At 39.6% G+C, this 18,567-nt stretch overlaps 1 protein-coding gene across 10 annotated transcripts in view; it reads right to left on the bottom strand.

Annotated features, from left to right (window-relative positions):
* The window catches only part of kcnt1b (potassium sodium-activated channel subfamily T member 1b), a 490,876-nt gene that overhangs the window by 229,823 nt on the left and 242,486 nt on the right, over positions 1 to 18,567 (bottom strand). For all 10 annotated transcript variants that reach the window (XM_073052840.1, XM_073052837.1, XM_073052836.1 and 7 more), the window contains one exon: positions 3,582 to 3,661. In XM_073052840.1, the coding sequence (XP_072908941.1) occupies positions 3,582 to 3,661 (80 nt within the window). The remainder of the gene's footprint in view (positions 1 to 3,581; positions 3,662 to 18,567) is intronic.

The raw sequence follows: 18,567 nt of genomic DNA, 5'->3' as shown, positions 1-18,567 counted from the left end.
CAAAGAAATGATGTATAAAGGCCATGGTGTGAGCCAAGAAGTTATGTTGTACCTTTATAAAACTAGTGTTAAGCCACATCTGGAGTATTACAAACAGTTTTGGTCACCCTATTACAGGAAGGATGATGAGGCTTTGGAGGGGGTACAGAAGAGGTTTACCAGGATGCTGCCTGGATTAGAGAACATGTGCCATATCAATAGGTTGGACAAACTTCGGTTGTTTTCTCTAGAGCTGCGATGGCTGAAGTGAGATCTGATAGAGGTTTATAAGAATACAAGAGGCATTGATAGAGTAGACAGCCAGTATCATTTTCAGAATTTCAGATCTCAGAATCAGGCTTAATATCACTAGCGTATGTCATGAAATTTGCTGTTTTGGGGCAGCATTGCAATACATATTAATAAAAACCATACATTACAAAAATAAATTATACATATTAAATAATAACCACAAAAAATTATGCAGATGCTGGAAATCCAAAGCAACGCATGCAAAATGCTAGAGTAACTCAGTAGGACCAGTAGCATCTACAGAAATGAATAAATTAAATAAGTAGTGCAAAATGAGAGCAAAAAAAAAGCAAAGTAGTGATGTACTGTCCATTCAGAAATCTGATGGCGGAGGGGAAGAAGCTATTCCTGAAATGTTGAATGAGTGTCTTCAGGACCCTGTACCTCCTCCTTAATGACAGCAATGACAGGAGGACATGTTTGGGTAATGGGTGTCCTTAATGATGGATGCCACCGTTTTGAGACATTGCCTTTTGAAGGTATCCTCGATGCTGGGGAGGCTGGTGCCAATGATGGAGCTGGCTGAGTTTACAACATTCTGTAGTTTTTCCCAATCCTGTGCAGTGCTCCCTCCACATCAGATGTTGATGTAACCAATTAAAATGCTTTCCACTGTATATCTGTAGAAATTTATGAGTTGGTGACATACCAAATCTCCTGAAGCTCCTAATGAAATATAGCCACCGTCTTTGTAATTCAGTCAATTTGTTGGGCCCAGGATTGATCTTCAGAGATACTGACACCCAGGAATTTGAAACTGCTCACCCTTCCCACTGCTGATCTTTCAATGAAGGCAAGTATGTGTTCCCTCAACCTCCTCTTCCTGAGGTCCACAATCAACTCCTTGGTCTTACTGATGTTGAGTGCAAGGGTGGTGATGTAACTCACTCTTGTCACCATGTGAAATTCTGCCAACAATAGTTGTCTCTTTGGCAAATCTATAGATGTTATTGAGCTGTGCTGACCCACACAGTCATGGGTGTAAAGAGAGTGGAGCAGTAGGCTAAGCACTCACCCTGAGGTGTGTCAGTGTTGGTTGTCAGCGAGGGCAAGATGTCATTTCCGATCTATCTGACTGATCCCAGGGTTGAAATGCCTAATACCAGAAGGCATACATTTGATGTAAGAGGAGGTAAGTTCAAAGGAGATACAAGGTGCAGGTTTTTTTTTAAGTAGAGAGTGGTGGGTGCCTGCTGTGGTGGTAGAGGTGGATGCATTAGGTACTTTTTAAGATACGCTTAGATAGGCACATGTATGTTAGGAAATGGAAGGATAGACTGTGTAGGCAGAGGGGATTAATTTAATTGTCCATTTGATTATTGATTTAATTGGCTCAGCACAACATTGTGGACTGAAGGGCTTGTTCCTGTGTTGCATTGTTTGATGTTCTATTTCAAAAAGATCACCAATAGTATTTATCTCGGCCAGAATGCTTCCATTTATCCCTAGGAGTTTCAGATTTTTTCAGACGTTGCTAAACAAGCAGTACAGGTTCCTTCAGACTGGAGTAAAGAATATGTGGCCTGTGGCCAAGTATTGCAAATCCTATATTTGGAGAGGTATTATCTCAGTTTTAGATCATGAGTCATGAATTTACAGAAAGAATCGCAAAGAGTCTTGCTGAAGGGTCTTGACCTAAAACATCGACTGTACTCTCATACTCTCTTGTACTTTTATATATATATATATATATAAGTTAAACTAAAGAAGTAGTGCAAAAAGGGAAAAAAAGTAGTGAGGTAGTGTTCATGTGTTCAATGTCCATTCAGAAACCTAATGCCAGAGGAGAAGAAGCTATTCCTGAATTGTTGAATGTGTGCCTTGAAGCTCCTGTACCTCCTCCCTGATGGTAACAACTCTGCCAAAGGACCTTCGACATAACATCAACTCTTGTTTCTCCTTGTGGTCTCATTTTCTGCTTTAATGTAAACACAGGAAGTGCTTCTATTTCAGGAGTGCAATTGCTCTGACTCTCTATATTAAATGTTTAATGATACATAAAGGATTCCATAATAATATATGAAAAGGAACCTTGAATCCCTAAATAATCAAACATGACAAGCACATCTGAAACTCTTGGGACATTATGAATTGTTAACCAAATGCACCTTTTCTTTCCATTCTTCCCAAAATAATTAATGCTCATTTCAAATTTTCTGTTGGGCCAGAAAATAATAGGCAGAAATAATGAGATAAATAACTGGATTTCCTTGTTGATTCTTCAAGTCCTTCCTGGCAGTGTTCTTGACTGCCCTGTCATTGCAGACTGTATTAAATCTATGCTGTAGTTGCACTAAGAACACTTGCATTTTGTTTTCATCAAACAGCTCTTTCACACTTCTTCCAATTTAATGTGTGTTAGCACCATCTAAACATCCAGAATATTTTCAATGAATAGATTTCACCCATTAATCTTATGGATATGCTAATAAAGTATAAATACTCCATAGGTTCTTTGAAACAACAAAGCAAAGGTGCCAAAAGTTGGAACTTTTCAAATGAAGAAGTAATATCAGTGCACCAGACCTGGAAGTAAGGCCATTAAATGTCTTGACATGTGTGCGCATTTGGACAGTTTGAGACATTATGCTGCACATAAGCACATTTCTCCCCTCTTTTAAGTGGATACAGTAAGCACAATGAATAACTGCAATAAACCAACATCATGAGACTATATTCATAGAGGCTGCACTTTCTTCTATTCACTTCTGAATCTCATTTCTGTCCATGTAACCTTGATCTGTGCAATATCATCATCATTATGTACCATGTCGTAGGACGTAGGCAATCCTGGTCACCATGATTGTCCTTGGCAAAAATTTACTATTGCCTTCTCTGGGCAGTCTTTACAAGACGGGAGACCCCAGCCATTATCAATATTCCTCAGAGACTGTCTGCTTGGTGTCAGTGGTTGCATAACCAGGACTTGTGATATGCACCAGCTGCCACACATCCACCCACTATCTGTCCCTTGGCTTCACGTGACCCTGATTGGGGTGGGGGGGGGCCCCAAAGGTGACCTGTAGTCTAACAGAGAGAAGGTGCGCCTTACACCTCCTTTGGTAGAAACGTATCTCCATCCCGCCACCCTCTGTGCAATATAGCTGTGGTATTTTTCAGTTACTCTTATAAAATAACTCTAAGTGAAATAATTCAAAATGCATCCATGTGATGTGTTAAGACACTGTATTTATGAGTATTTTTGTAAAAATTCTGTTTGGCAATACTACTTGTTACAAATACAAGTCGGGTCAGTTTCATTCAGCATCAATCCTGGTCATGTCACTTACTTGATCTTTGGTTTTTGATGAAGAAGAGCTTCAGTCGTTCTTTGAAGGTGTTCTCATTCACGTAGAATTCCACCTGAACCCTTGGAAAACAGAAAATAGATGCTGTAAATATGCTCATGATATCTGTTTTATAGTTATTTGTTCATAATAGCGATTTTACAGTTACTCAAATTTCAAAGTAAATTTATTATCAAAGTACATACATGTCACCATTTCTTTGTGGGCATTCTCAATAAGTCTATAGAATAATAAACATAAAACAATAAAAGACCAATTTGATATTAAACCAGAATGCAGAAGACAACAAACTGTGCAAATACAAAAAGAAAGAAATAATAATAAAAAAGCAATAAATATTGAGAATATGAGATAAAGAGTACTTGAAAGTACAAAGTATGTCCATTAGTTGTAGAAACAGTTTAATGATGGGGCAAGTGAAGTTATCCCCTTTGGTTCGAGATCCTAATGGTTGAAGGGCAGTAACTGTTCCTGAACCTGGTGGTGCAAGTCCTGAAGCTCTTCTGCATTCTTCCTGATGGTAGCAACAAGAAGAGAGCATAACCTGGTTGGTGGGGGTCCCTGATAATGGATGCTGCTTTCCTGCAACAACACTGTGTAGATATGCTCAACGGTGGGGAGGGCTTAATCTATGATGGACTGGACCATATTCACTACTTTTTGTAGGATTTTTCCTTCAAGGGCATTGGTGTTTCCATACCAGTCCGTGTTGCAGCCAGTCGATATACTCTCCACTACATATCTATAAAAGTTTCTCAAAGCTTTAGATGTTGTGCTGAATCTCTGCAAACTCCTAAAAGGAAGAAGAGGTGCTGCCATGATTTCTTCATTAATTGCACACGTGCTGGGCCCAGGACAGGTCTTCTGAAATAATAACACCAAGGAATTTAAAGTTACTGTCTTTCTCCACCTCTGATGAGAACTGATTCAAGGATCTCTGGTTTCCTTCTCTTGATATCTATAATCAGCTCTTTGGTCTTGCTGACATTGAGTGAGAGGTTATTTTTATGTCACCACTCAGCCAGATTTTCAATCTCCCCCCTATGTGCTGAATTGTCACCACCTACAACAGTGGTGTCATCAGCAAACTTGAAAATGGTATTGGAGCTGTGCTTTGGCAGTGGAGTGTAAAGTGAGTAGAGCAGGGGACTAAGCACATAGCCTTGCGGTGCACCTGTGCTGATGGAGATCGTGGAGATTTTGTTATCAATCTGAACTGACCAGGGTCTGCAAGTGAGAAAATCAAGTATCCATTTGCACAATTGCACAAGGCAGTATTGAAGCCAAGGTCTTAGAGCTTATTGGTTAGTTTTGAGGGGATGGTGGTACTGAATGTGGAGCTGTAGTTGTAAAGAGCATCCTAATGTATGCAGTTTTGCTGTCCAGATGTTCCAGGGTTTAGTGAAGAGTCAATGAGATGGCATCTGCTGCAAATAGGAGCAGATCTAGGTTACCTCTCAGGATAGCGTTAATATGTTTCATCACCAACTGCTTAAAACACTTCATCACAGTGGATGTAAGTGCTACTGGATGATAGTCATTGAGGCAGGTTATCATGCTCTTCTCAGGCACTGACATTAACTGAAGCAGGAAGCAAGAGGTTAAAGATCTCAGTGAACACTCCAGTCAATTGATCAGCACAGGTGTTTAGTACTTGGCCAGGTACTCTATCTGGGCTGAATGCTTTTCATGGGTTCCTGAAGCCTGTTCGCATATCATTCGCTGTATTCACAACAGTAATGACAGCAGGTTAAATATAGCTTTGCATAGAACATTTAGAGTGAGCTGCAAATTTGTTGAGAGTGATTGTAACCTGAGGTAACTGTAATTTTTCCTCCCTAATTTGTAAAGATACTGATGTAAAATTAAAGCAAAACTGAAATGAACATATTACTGTCATTCCACACATGCAGAAAATCCCTGCAAAAATCAGGTGAAGGTTCGGGTTACAACACTACGGGGAAGGCGCAAAAAACACAAAAAGAGGCTACCAAGACCTTAACAGAGCTGAAGAATTTTAGCTAAGAAGAGCAGTTGCCTTGACTGGAGTTGGTTTCTTTGCAACCAAGGAGCTTGTGAGATTTAACAAAGATGCATGAAATTATAAGAAGCCTAAATGGAATGGATAGGAAAGACACATTTCTCTTAGCAGGAGGGTCACTAACTGGAGTGCATGGATTTAAGGAAATTGTTGGGTAGAGCAAAAGAGAGGCTGAATATTTTTTTAATCTCCACTCATCCTGAACCCACCCCTTCTAACCTACCTCCTAGAGTTTATTGTGGTCTGATACCTACTACCTAGGGCTGTGGAGGAAGCGTGTTATATTTTAAAATGCTTCAAGTACTGGATGTGCTTTAACTATATGACAACCAGCAAAACAGTGAAGTTGGGATTTGACTGCATGTGGGTTTTCTAGCTAGCACAAAATTAATGGGTGGAATAGTTTCTCACTGAGCAATAAATTTCTACAATTCCACTTATCAAAGAGACACCTTTAATACATCCACTTAAAATTTATAATGGACTACTTGAAATGTGATGGAAAACTCTTTACTAAAACTTCCAAAAGGGAATTAATTGAGTACTTGAAATATAGTATGGGAAAAGAGCCAGGGAGAAATACTAATTTAATATTCTAGCTCTCCAAAGGGCAAACCAAGCTAATGGACAAGATATGTCTATCATTCTATTATTCCAGCAGACTCTAAGGTCAGATCAAATACTTCAGATTACAGTGCCAAATTCAAAAAGAAAATTAATCCAAGTGGGTCCGCCTTTGCCAAGAGAAAGTTTGACAGTTAATCATCGAAAGTGGAATAGTGTTGGCAAAAACAACCCTGAAGATAAAAGAATAAAAGTACTCTAGAGGTTTGGAAGAAATTCTGAGGAATCAAAATACCTGCAGCTAACCTGATCAACATCATGTGTAGACAGGAATATAAAGTAACATCTTAGGGAACTGAATTGAACATTGCCAGGGATAATTGATTGAATTTATTTTTCAATATGCATACACTAGTTTATCTTCCATTGAATTTCCGTTAATCCCCTGTCGGCTTCTTGGCATATAACAGTGCCAAGCGTAAGCCGTTGGTTCAATGGAAGTGTGAACGGCAACAGTGGATTTTAATAGTAACCTGCAGAAAAACTTGTATCATGTAGCTAAGCCCAGGCAACTGAAGAAAATGGATTGTTACACCAATGTGATTCCAAACAGATATGTTTGACAACGATAGTGTCATTTACCATAGGTTATACACAGTAAAAAAAATCTTCTTTCTGTATATGATTCTACCTGTTTGATGTATACAAGTCTATAGAAAATGATGGCTAGGTCAGACTCAGTATTTATTGCAAATGATAATAAAAGAAAAAAAATTCTATTTTACATGAACTATTAACCTGCAGAACAGATTAGTTCAGACAGTTCTACTTTCTTCCTCCTGAGGCTGGGAGGTCTCTTATTAACTTCAGAAAATAAGATGTTTATAAATGTATTGTTGAGTCTTCACATCTATCATTTTCAAGAGTGCAAAGTATTTCAAATGCTTTATGTTTAGAATGCTTCACAGGAGTTGGCATTTTGTTTTGTCATCAAAGTCAAGTAGACATTGTAATAGCAGCAGAAATTGTTGGTCAATGGGTATCCAGGTATGATATTATGTTCTGAAGAGTATAGGGCATTCCAACCAGAATAGATTTTCCAAAGTTAATTTTGTTCTTTCCCTCCTGTTTAACTTTTGCTATAACCCTTACAGCTGGTGGATGAGGGCCTTTGAGCCCTCCAATTTGCAAGATGACATGACATAATGCAGGCCACAATAAACATTAAAATGTGAAACACGGTGGCTATGTACATTTCCTATTCACATGTGGACTTTGCAAAGTGCCATGAGTGACAATCAATAACACCATGCATCATGGAAAACCATGCCATATTAAGCCATGTGCTCCCTAGTAACAGAAAGCTATATACTGTACTTAGCGTTCAAGAACAGAGCATGCCCATCACTTACCACATAGAACGGCAAACACGAGAAAATCTGCAGTGCTGGAAATCCAAAGCAACACACACAAGATGCTGGAAGAATCCAGCAGGCCACACAGCATCCATGACAAAGAGAAAATAGTTGACATTTTGGGTCAAGACCCTTCATCAGGACTAGTCCTGATGAAGGGTCTTGGCCTGAAACATCGACTGTTTACTCTTTTCCATAGATGCTGCCTGGTGTGCTGAGTTCCTCCAGCATTTTGTGTATGCTACATAGAATAGCACACAGGGAGCTACAGTATGTCAAGTCAAGTCAACTTTTATTGTCATTTCAACCATAACTGCTGGTACAGTGCATAGTGTTATAGTATCTCCAGCTCCAGCAAAGAATAACTTCATGCCCCTAGCATCTTGTCCTGTTCTGTGGTTTAATTGTGGCAGGAACATGTGACATAACTCAACATGGACATCCGACTGAATCACAGATGCCCACCAACTAAGTACACATGGAAGAATTGTTCCTCTTGGTGCACCTTTCTGTTCATCGTCCTACCCTCCTGTATCTTCCAGCAGAATGTCCTCTGTATCAATTCACACTGTCATACTGCAGTCTATGAACAACGACCACTTAACTATCTATTCTGAGAGCAAATGTCATAGCAGAAGCCTAAAAATCATGGTAAATAATCAACGACTGGCACTCTGTGCAAGCCTTACAAACTCTCATGACATCCAGAAGATGAAAACACAAAAACAAATCAGCCTACATGCAAAGTACTGGAGTCGTGGCAAAGTACTGGAGAGTTTAACATCGGTAGCTGAGCGAAGGGCGCTGAGTAGGCTACAGTCAATTATGGAAAACTCTGAACATCCTCTACATAGCACCATCCAGAGACAGAGAAGCAGTTTCAGCGACAGGTTACTATCGATGCAATGCTCCTCAGACAGGATGAAGAGGTCAATACTCCCCAATGCCATTAGGCTTTACAATTCAACCGCCAGGACTTAAGAACTTTTTAAAAGCTATTATTAATGCTTTTTGAGATAGTGATTTAGATGCATATCATATTTTTTACTGAGTTAAGTATTGTATGTAATTAGTTTTGCTACAACAAGTGTATGGGACATTGGAAAAAAAGTTGAATTTCCCCATGGGGATGAATAAAGTATCTATCTATCTATCTAAATACAATTGCTTTGAACTACTTGATCTTTGTTCCTCCAAGTAAACTAAAAATGTAGTCTACTGAATTCTGGTTAATTAGGCCATCAGTTGATCAGGGAGCTGCTTATCTGGGACAACTCTTAAAAAACAAAAACTAATTGAGAAAATTAAAATGTGAAACACGGTGGCTAGGTACACTTTCTATTCACATGTGGACCTTGCAAAGTGCCATGAGTGTCAATCACTAACACCATGCATCGTTTTTTTTGAGACACCATGCCACTTAATTGGGGCAGGAACTGTTGACGAACAGGTTCTAACTGGCATTAGTTGTGCACACTTGTGTGGCCGTTAGATTCTATTCCATGCTTAAAGCAAATGATTATTAAAAAGTGTAAGTTGCACATGTCTGCATTCAAAAAGCAGTGATTTTTGTCACTGGTAGTTGGCAAGAAGTAAGCAATAAGACAATTCCGAACGGTTTGCTCAGTGTTTCAAGCATTCAGGCTTGGAGATGCCAGAACCGGCCAGGAGTTAAAATGAAACCATTTCTCTACTTCAATAAATGAGGAACTACAAAGCATTTGGAAGTATTGACAATCGTCTTGAATGTTACAATGAAAATAAAGATTTGGAGGATCCAATCATTGATAGCATTGTATGAAGGCAGTTCACTATCTGCATTAGGTGTTTGTACAGATTTTGTTTATTGCATACACTGGATAAATTCCTCCATGGATAACTATTAAGGAACTAATACACAGTTTTATAGTATAGTAGTACTATTGGTAGTGTTCTAAATTGTTCTGTATTTCACTTAAATGCATAATTTGTTACTCAGTTTGTCTTTTTTTAATACTTTTATAACTAATTCCCTGAAAATTCAGCTAATTGGAACAGCAGCTTAATTGCGCCAAAATGTACTGGTCCCCACGTGTCTCAATTAACCAGTATCCACTGTTTTACCTGCAGTGCTGAGGTCCACTTTGGTAAGGGAGGCATCAAAAGTGTGTTTTATACATTGACTGGGAAATGGCATCACACACACTGACACTCTTCCTATCAGATACTCCTACTATAAATGTGTATTGTTACACCAGAAGCAAATTGTGTACTAAAGTATTAAAACAACTTATGCCAAGCAGCTGAATTTTGCACCTGCTTCCTCTTAGGCTTAAGGTACAGAAGGCTATCAATCAAGAGTAGGTAAATAGTACTAATTTCGAAGCATAATGCTTCATTATAGATATAAGGACCTGTTTCAGTGTATGGCTCTCTTTTACTCCATTGGACTGGAAGACTTTTGGAGTTCAGTGCCTCACCATAACAGTGAAAACACAGAATCAGAGTAAGGTTTATTATCACTGACAAATGTCACAAAATGTGTTCTTTTGTTGCAGCAGTACAGACACAAAACAAAAACCTGAAGGCACACACACAGCAATTCAGGAATAGTTTGCTCCCCACTACCATCTAATTTCTAAATGGACATTGAATTCTTAAAAACGAACTCACTACTTTTTTTATTTGTCTTTTTGCACTACTTATTTTAAATTAACTATATAATAGACATACATATAGTTACTGCAACTCAGGTTTTTTCTCTATATTTATTTATCATGTATTTCATTGTACTGCTGTTGTAAAATTAACAAATTCCACTGCATATGCCAGTGATATTAAACCTGATTCTGATTTTGCATCTGTGTATGTTACAATATAAATTAATAAATAAATAGTGTGAAAGAGGAATAGCAAGGCTTAGTTCATGGACCACTCAGGAATCTGATTGCAAAGGGAAAGAAGCTGTTCCTAAAACTTTGAGTGTGGGTCTTCAGGCTCCACACTCTGTGGCATGGTAGTGCAGCAGTTAGCACTATCACTTTACCGTGCCAGCTGTAAGATCAGAGTTCTATACTGGTTGCTGTCGGTAAGGAGTTTGTACATTCTCCCTGTGACTGCATGGGTTTCCTCCAAATGCTCCAGTTTTCTCTCATATTCCAAAGATTTACCGAGTAGGATTACTGAGATGGGGATGCTAGAGGCACTACCTTTTGAAGATGTCCTCAATGGTACACAATGTGCACTTGATGGAGCTGGCTAAGTCTACAAGCCTCTCCAGCATTTTTTGATCCTGTGCATTGGAACTCTATGCCAGGCGATGATGCAACCAGTCAGAATGTTCTCCATGGTACATCTGTAGAAATTTGCTGGAGTCTTTGGTGTCATAGTAGATCTTGAAACTGTTAATAAAGGATAGCTGCTGGCATGCAATTCTCCATGTGTTCTCCCAACTTCCCCATCCTGATCATTCCCCTTCCATGCTTATTTGGCTTGGTTGATACACCCATTTGAGAACCCTTACTGCAGGGACGATATGCTGGCTTTGGAAGCAATGCAGAGAGGGTTCACCACTTTAATTCTGGAGATGAAGGAATTAGCCCATAAAGAGAGATTGAATCACCTGGGACTATATTCACTGGAATTCAGAAGAATAAGTGGAGATTTTATAAGGAAACATTTAAAATGATGAAAGGGGTATACAAGATAGAAGCAGGAAAGTTGTTTCTACTGGTAAGACTAGAACTAGGGGACATAGCCTCAAGTTTCGGGGGGATAGATTTGGAATCAGGAGAAACTGCTTTTTCCAGAGAGCAGTGAATCTGTGGAATTCTCTGACCAGGGAAACAACAGAGGCACCTCATTAAATATATTGAAGACACAGTTGGATAGATTTTTGCATAGCAGGAAAACTAAGAGTTATGGGGAAAAGTCAGGTTGGTGGAGCTGAGTCTATAGCCAGGTCATCTATGTTCATGTTGAATGGCAAAGCAGGCTTGATGGGCCAGAAGGCCGACCCCTGCTCTTATTTCTTATGTTCTAATACATGATTACATGGTCACCTCTGAGTTTGAATTTAGTGGGCACTATGGTGAAGTACTGAAAGGGACTGAGTTGGAGAGGCCACCACTGGAATAAACATTAAACCAAGTGCCTACCTGCCTTCCATGATATATAGGAAAATAAGTTACTCACAGTTATACCATGAAGGAAGGGAACAACAACAGAAGTTTTCCCCAAAGATCTAATAGCTCTTCATCAATCAGGATGACAAAAAGTAAATTATCTTCCTATTATCACACCATTGCTTATGGACTTTGCTCTGTGCAAACTGTATCCCTACACAACAACATGAAGTACATTTTTAAAATTATTTAATTGGTTGTACAGGACTTTGGAAAGTCCAGAGGTGATGAAAAGTACATATATTATCTGCCATTTGTAGTTGCACAGAGCTATGAAGATTAAAAATCTTCAAAGGTTCAAAGGTACAATTTAATGTCAGAGAAATGTATACAATATACATCCTGAAATGCTTTTTCTTCGCAACCATCCACAAAAACAGAGGAGTGCCCCAAAGAATGAATGACAGTTAAATGTTAGAACCCCAAAGTACTCCCCCAGCTCCCCTCCCTCCGCGCATAAGCTGCAGCGAGCAACCATCCCCCTCCCCCCACCAGCAAAAATAAAGCATCAGCACCTGCTTCCAGCACTCAAGCGTGAGCAAAGCAATAGCAAAGACACAGACTTGCAGTTACCTCAAAGACTATATTGTTCACCCGATAATTTGACATGCTGCAAGCGCTCTCTCTCCTAATAAGGGAGAAAGAGGTGACTCCATTTTCCAACAAGCGGGAGAGATAACAAACAACTCGCTGGTTTACGATGTTAAAAGTCTGCTACGTCACTTTTTCCGAGCTCTGTACCTCGAGATCACAAGGATCCCAGTTCCCCAGGCACACAGTAGATGTTCCAACTCCTCCAACGACACACGGGTCTCCTGTGGCGACACTGACCTTGATTTGCCCATCTCCAGTTACTCGAGATCCCAGGCTTCTGAATCATGCCGAAATCTTAGGCTGAGACTTTGGCAGGCCGAATAGCGGCCGATTGTGTAACCCCAAGCGCAGGTCCCATTCCCACAATGAACCGTAGTCAGCGTGTAACTCCAGGTCAGGGTCTTCAAAAGAACCCTGAAAGGGATATTAAAGATGGAAATAGAACTGTTTTCGAAGATGCAAGCAAAGGAGTCGTCACTAGGCGCCATAACTACTTGACTAAATCTTACTGATTTAGCTGCAGATTTAATGACTGGATTCTAGGCAAGCAAAGAAGAGCCAAGTAAATGACAGGAATATCACTTTTGCGTGACTGCTAAAAGAGAACAGAATTGGGTTCAGCCAAAATTACCTGCTGATACTTCATTTTCTGGGTCTCTGGAATATTGCCTGTGGGACAAGAATCTGCATAACTTAATAGGGTGGTGTGACAGCATAATGGTTAGCACACTGCTTTACAGTACAGGTGACCGAAATTCAATTCCTGCCACTGCCTTAAAGGAGTTTGTACATTTGTCCCTTGATCACGTGGGTCCCTCCCCCCCCCCCCCCCCCACACCCCGGGTGCTCCGGTTTCCTCCCACAGTACAAGACATAGCAGTTGGTAGGTTAATTGGTCATTGTAAATTGTGAATTTAGGCTCAGATTAAATTGGGGGATTGCTGGACAGCATGGCTCAAAGGACCAGAAGGGCCTATTCCACATTGTATCCCAATTATTAAATAAATATGTAACAATAAGGTACAGTGCTTCCCAAAACAGTATTCAGTCTAAGTAACTCTAAAAAGCCAATGTACAATCTAGATAATTGAAATTTACCTGCATGTATCATCTTGAATATTGAAAAAAGTCATGAGATTCTCTTACCCCAGGTTAAGGGTTGGCAATCCTGTAATTTATTAATTTACAAATTAATTACAATTATGATGAAAGAAAAGCCAAATGAAAACAACTTCTCCTCAAAGTTGTTTCACAGTTACTTGAATAGAATTTTTTTCTCATAAAAAGCAATGACACAATAATCAGATATTTTGGTTTAGGCATTGGTCAATTCACGAGGATAAGCTAACTCATCCACTCCTTTATAAAATAAAATCATGATATCTTTTATTTATAAAGGACAGACAGCCCAGATATTCAGCTCAATACTCCGGAGTACCATTAAAACCACAAGCTTCTGACTCAGGCAAGAGCACTGCCAATGATTTACAGCTGACACAATATTGTGTCACAGACAGACACATAGAGCTGATAAAAGAATTAACTATCAGTAACTGAATTCCTTCTATTCAGCATTAGTTGACAGTAGTAGAATATGCCAATTTAAGTATAAGCTGACAACTCCAGAATCAAACACCATGTTAATGAAACTTAAGACCACTTTGTCTGGCACATAATGGATTTTCACTAAAAATATAAATGGGACCAGGTACTTAGTGTGCAAAGAGTGTACTACGTACTGGATTTCACCTCCAGATCCTCTGTACGTATAACGCACAAATGGACAGAAGTTTCCAGGCTTCTGTTATGATATCAAATTTACATTTCAATATCACTTGTGCATCAAGGTATTTGATGAATGGGCCGTGCACACTGAGCTTACTTCACCTAGGTTCATGGGTTCTCTAACTAAACTGAGTTTGTGGCAGAAAGCCTACAATACATCAGGTACGATTTTGTTTAGGTACTTACTGTAAAGCTTGTTCCTACTCATGAACCCCCTTTCTACATTTTTATATTCTTCACAATCGCCTCTCCAAACCACCTCAGGCTTGCCATTGGACCAGTCCTCTCTTTAGTTAACCCATAAACCATGTCAATTATGGAAAACTCTGAACATCCTCTACATAGCACCATCCAGAGACAGAGAAGCAGTTTCAGCGACAGGTTACTATCGATGCAATGCTCCTCAGACAGGATGAAGAGGTCAATACTCCCCAATGCCATTAGGCTTTACAATTCAACCGCCAGGACTTAAGAACTTTTTAAAAGCTATTATTAATGCTTTTTGAGATAGTGATTTAGATGCATATCATATTTTTTACTGAGTTAAGTATTGTATGTAATTAGTTTTGCTACAACAAGTGTATGGGACATTGGAAAAAAAGTTGAATTTCCCCATGGGGATGAATAAAGTATCTATCTATCTATCTCAGCTTGAATCTATCACAATTCCCCTTGACCCTGTTACTTGGTTTTCTAACTTTTCTAACTAATTCCAATATCTAAATATTTTCTTGAAATTTTCTGGCTGATATCATAAAGGTGTGTTTTATACATAGGGTGATAATATCCCCACTTCACAGTATCAGGAAATAATTATTTAAAACAAGAATAGCTATACTCTCTTATCTCTCACATGATTCGCACCTCTCTCACACATGCTAAACTAGAGTCAGCATTAAACTCATCTCCTTCTACTGCAACTACCACCACCATGCAGACAATCAGCCATGAATGGGCTTTCAAAACATTATGTGCAAATTATGTGCTCTGTAAACACGTCTTTTATTGCATAATGAGAAAATATTCACTTCACTCAATTGCTGTTCCTTTGACTGAGGTTGCAAGGTATGACAAAGATTTTTGGACCAAATAGTTAACTCGCTTGCTCTGACAACATTGTGAAGTAGAAACAGAACAGCAGGATCTGAGAGTACACAGTGGCTTATCTAGGTATGGCAGGTATGGCACGTGCCCTAGGCACCACTTGAAGGGGAGGGCGCCACTGAGCAGTTTCTATTAAAGTCAGACAAGCCATTCTCGGATAGTGAAAAAAGAATTTTTTTCAGATGCATTATCTGTCTTTGATAATCATGGGCGAGAAGCACTAGGATGGCCTTATTTCAGAGCATTGTGTAAGAAGACCATGTAACATTTCTTCACGAAGAAGAAAAGCGGAGCTGAAGGACGGAAGAGACGAAAGTTGGAGGCGGAGGAAGCCAAGAAGTCAAGCAAGTTCTTCATGCCCTTCTTTGAAAAGCCCAGAACAAGTAGTTCAACACGTTCCATGGAGTTGCTTGCACCTGCTACAAAGCCACAGACCAGGGAAGTGGATTCAACCAGTGGAAAGCACCTGAAAGGATTAGTGTTCACGAAAATGCCAAGAATCATCGGGAATGCTTCACACAGTGGAATGAAATGGAAAGCAATTTAGCTGGAAACAGAGGAGTTATTGACACAGTATTTCAGTCACAGATTGAGCAGGAAAAGCAGAAGTGGCGTGATATCTTGACGAGAATCCTTCACTGCATAAAATTCCTTGCGATTCAGAACCTGGCTTTGCAAGGACACAGGGAGTCAGTTCAGCTAGATGATGACTCCAATGTGGGAAATTTCTTTGGCTTACTGAAACTACTAGCCATCTTTGACCCTGTCATAAAAGAGCACCACACTCATTTGGAAAGTCGTCCTGGATCCATGTCTTATCTTTCACCGGGTGTCCAGAACAAATTCATCCACATGATGGCATTCACAGTTCGCTAGAGTTTACTGAGAAGCATTCGTAAAGCCAAGTACTATGGTCTCATGTTCGACTCAACTCCTGATCAGGTACACCATGAGCAGATGTCAGAAGTAGTGAGGTATGTGGAAGATGATTTTGAGAGGAAAACAGTCAGTGTTAGAGAGCCCTTCCTTGGTTTTATCCAGATAAACCAGAAGGATGCAGAGAGCTTGGTTGAAAACATCTTGAAATAGCTAGAGAAGGACGAAATGGAGCTACAAGATCGTCGGTCACAGTGCTATGACAACGCTGCTGTGATGGGTGGACACAGAAGTGGTGTTCATCAAAGAATAAGTGAGTAAAACAACCTGGCAGTGTTTGTGAATGGCGACAATCACTCACTCAACTTGGTGGGTGTACATGCATCCAAGCAGGATACAATGATAGTCACGTTTTTTGGAACCATTGAAGCTCTCTACGTGTTGTTCTATCGTTCAACACAGTTCTGGGAAAAACTCAAAAACACAGTGCCTGTGGTTGCTAAGTCAAAGTCCGAAACTTGGTGGAGTGCAAGGACAGAAGCAGTGAAGCCCGTCAACAAGTACCTTGAGGAGATACTTCAGTTCTCCAGGACATGATAGACAATGAAAAGTAGACCAGTGAAACAAGTGACACAAGGCAGCTTTACAACTGCATGTTGAATTACGATTTTCTGATTTTGTTAGGATTTTGGAACGAAGTATTCATTCGCATTGACCATATTCAAAAGAGGCTGCAGGATCCTAGCATGATCTTCCACAAAGCTGCCCTGGATTTGAAAGCACTCCGAGATCATTTTTATGATGAAAGAGAAGTGTTGGTCAGTGAGTCACTCGAAGAAGGAATCGGTCTCTGTCAAGAATGGAATACTGAAGTTGAAAGACATCAGAGACAAAAGAAACGAATGGCTGATGAGAACTCGAGAGACGTTGGGTTAACAGCTAAGGAGGAAATGGAAAGAGTCATGAAGGGAACACTCAACCGTCTTCACAGAGAAAGGGTCACTTGTTTGCACGACACTGACACTAAGTTTGGGTTCTTTCTCGTGGTCAAAGGACTGTGTTACAGCACTGATCGTAACGACCTAAAGAAGTGCGAAAATTTAGGCGAATTGTACAGCTCTGATGTTGATGGACAGCAGCTATATGAAGAAATTTTGGATTGCAGAATGTTGCTATCAAGTCGGGTCAACATGAAAATATCAAGACTTGAAGAGCTTCTTGAATTTATTGTTCAGTATGCAGATGAGAGCATCTTCCCCAATCTTTGCATTGCTATTCAGATAATGCTAACCATCACAGTTTCCATCACCAGCTGTGAAAGATCATTCAGCGAATTAAAACTAATACTTCTGTATTTGAGAGCCTCCATGAGTCAAGACAGACTCGGTGATCTTGCTCTGCTGAGTGTAGGAAGAGAAGAAACTGAAAAAACTGACTTCGATCACATCATAGACCAATTTGCATCAGTAAAAGCAAGGAAGGTGCAGTTATAATTTTCATGTAGTGCCATAATTTGTTAATTAAAAGATTAACGAGCTTGACTTTTATTTTGGAGCTGATATTATGGTAAAGTTATCCAAAGGATGGGTACCAGATGTTTGGACAGGGGCACAATTTCAGTGCTTGCCACAGGCACTATTTTCCATAGATACGCACCTCAGAGTATAGATCCATAATTCCTTGAAAATGGCACCACAAGCAGAGAGGTTTGTAAAGAGAGCTTGTGGCACATTGGCCTTGATAAATCAAAGTATTGAGTACAGGAGTTGTATTGATTTATTGTTGTTATATTGTGTAAGATATTGATTAGACCAAATTTGGAATGTTGTGTGCAGTTCTGATCATCTACCTACAAGAAAGATATCAATAAAATTGAAAGAGTACGGAAAAAAATTACAAGAATGTTGCCAGGACTTGAGGATCTGAGTTATAGGAAAAAGTTTAATAGGTTAGGACTTCATCCCCTTACAGCATAGGAGAATGAGGGGAGATTTGATAGAGGTATTCAAAATGAGGGGTACAGATAGGGTTAGTGCAAAGTGGCTTTTTCCATTGAAGTTGAATTTCTTTTGAATTGACTTTATTACTTAAGTCCTTCATATACATGAGGAGTAAAAATCTTTACGTTACATCTCCATCTAAAATGTGCAATGTGCAATTTATAATAAATAGTATGTACAACAGGACACTCAATATAACATAGAAATACAGCTGTGTCAGCATAAGTTAATCAGTCTGATGGCCTGGTAGAAGAAGCTGTCCCAAAACCTGTTGGTCTTGGCTTTTATACTGCAGTACCGTTTCCCAGATGGTAGCAGCTGGAACAGTTTACGGTTGGGGTGACTCAGGTCCCCAATGATCTTTCAGGCCCTTTTTTCACACCTGTCTTTGTAAATGTCTGAATAGTGGGAATTTCACATCTACAG

Source organism: Hemitrygon akajei, chromosome 7, assembly GCF_048418815.1.
Source record: "Hemitrygon akajei chromosome 7, sHemAka1.3, whole genome shotgun sequence".
In the NCBI taxonomy this organism is placed as follows: domain Eukaryota; kingdom Metazoa; phylum Chordata; class Chondrichthyes; order Myliobatiformes; family Dasyatidae; genus Hemitrygon; species Hemitrygon akajei.
Note: the sequence above shows the minus strand (reverse complement) of the source record. Positions and strands in the feature narration are given on the sequence as shown.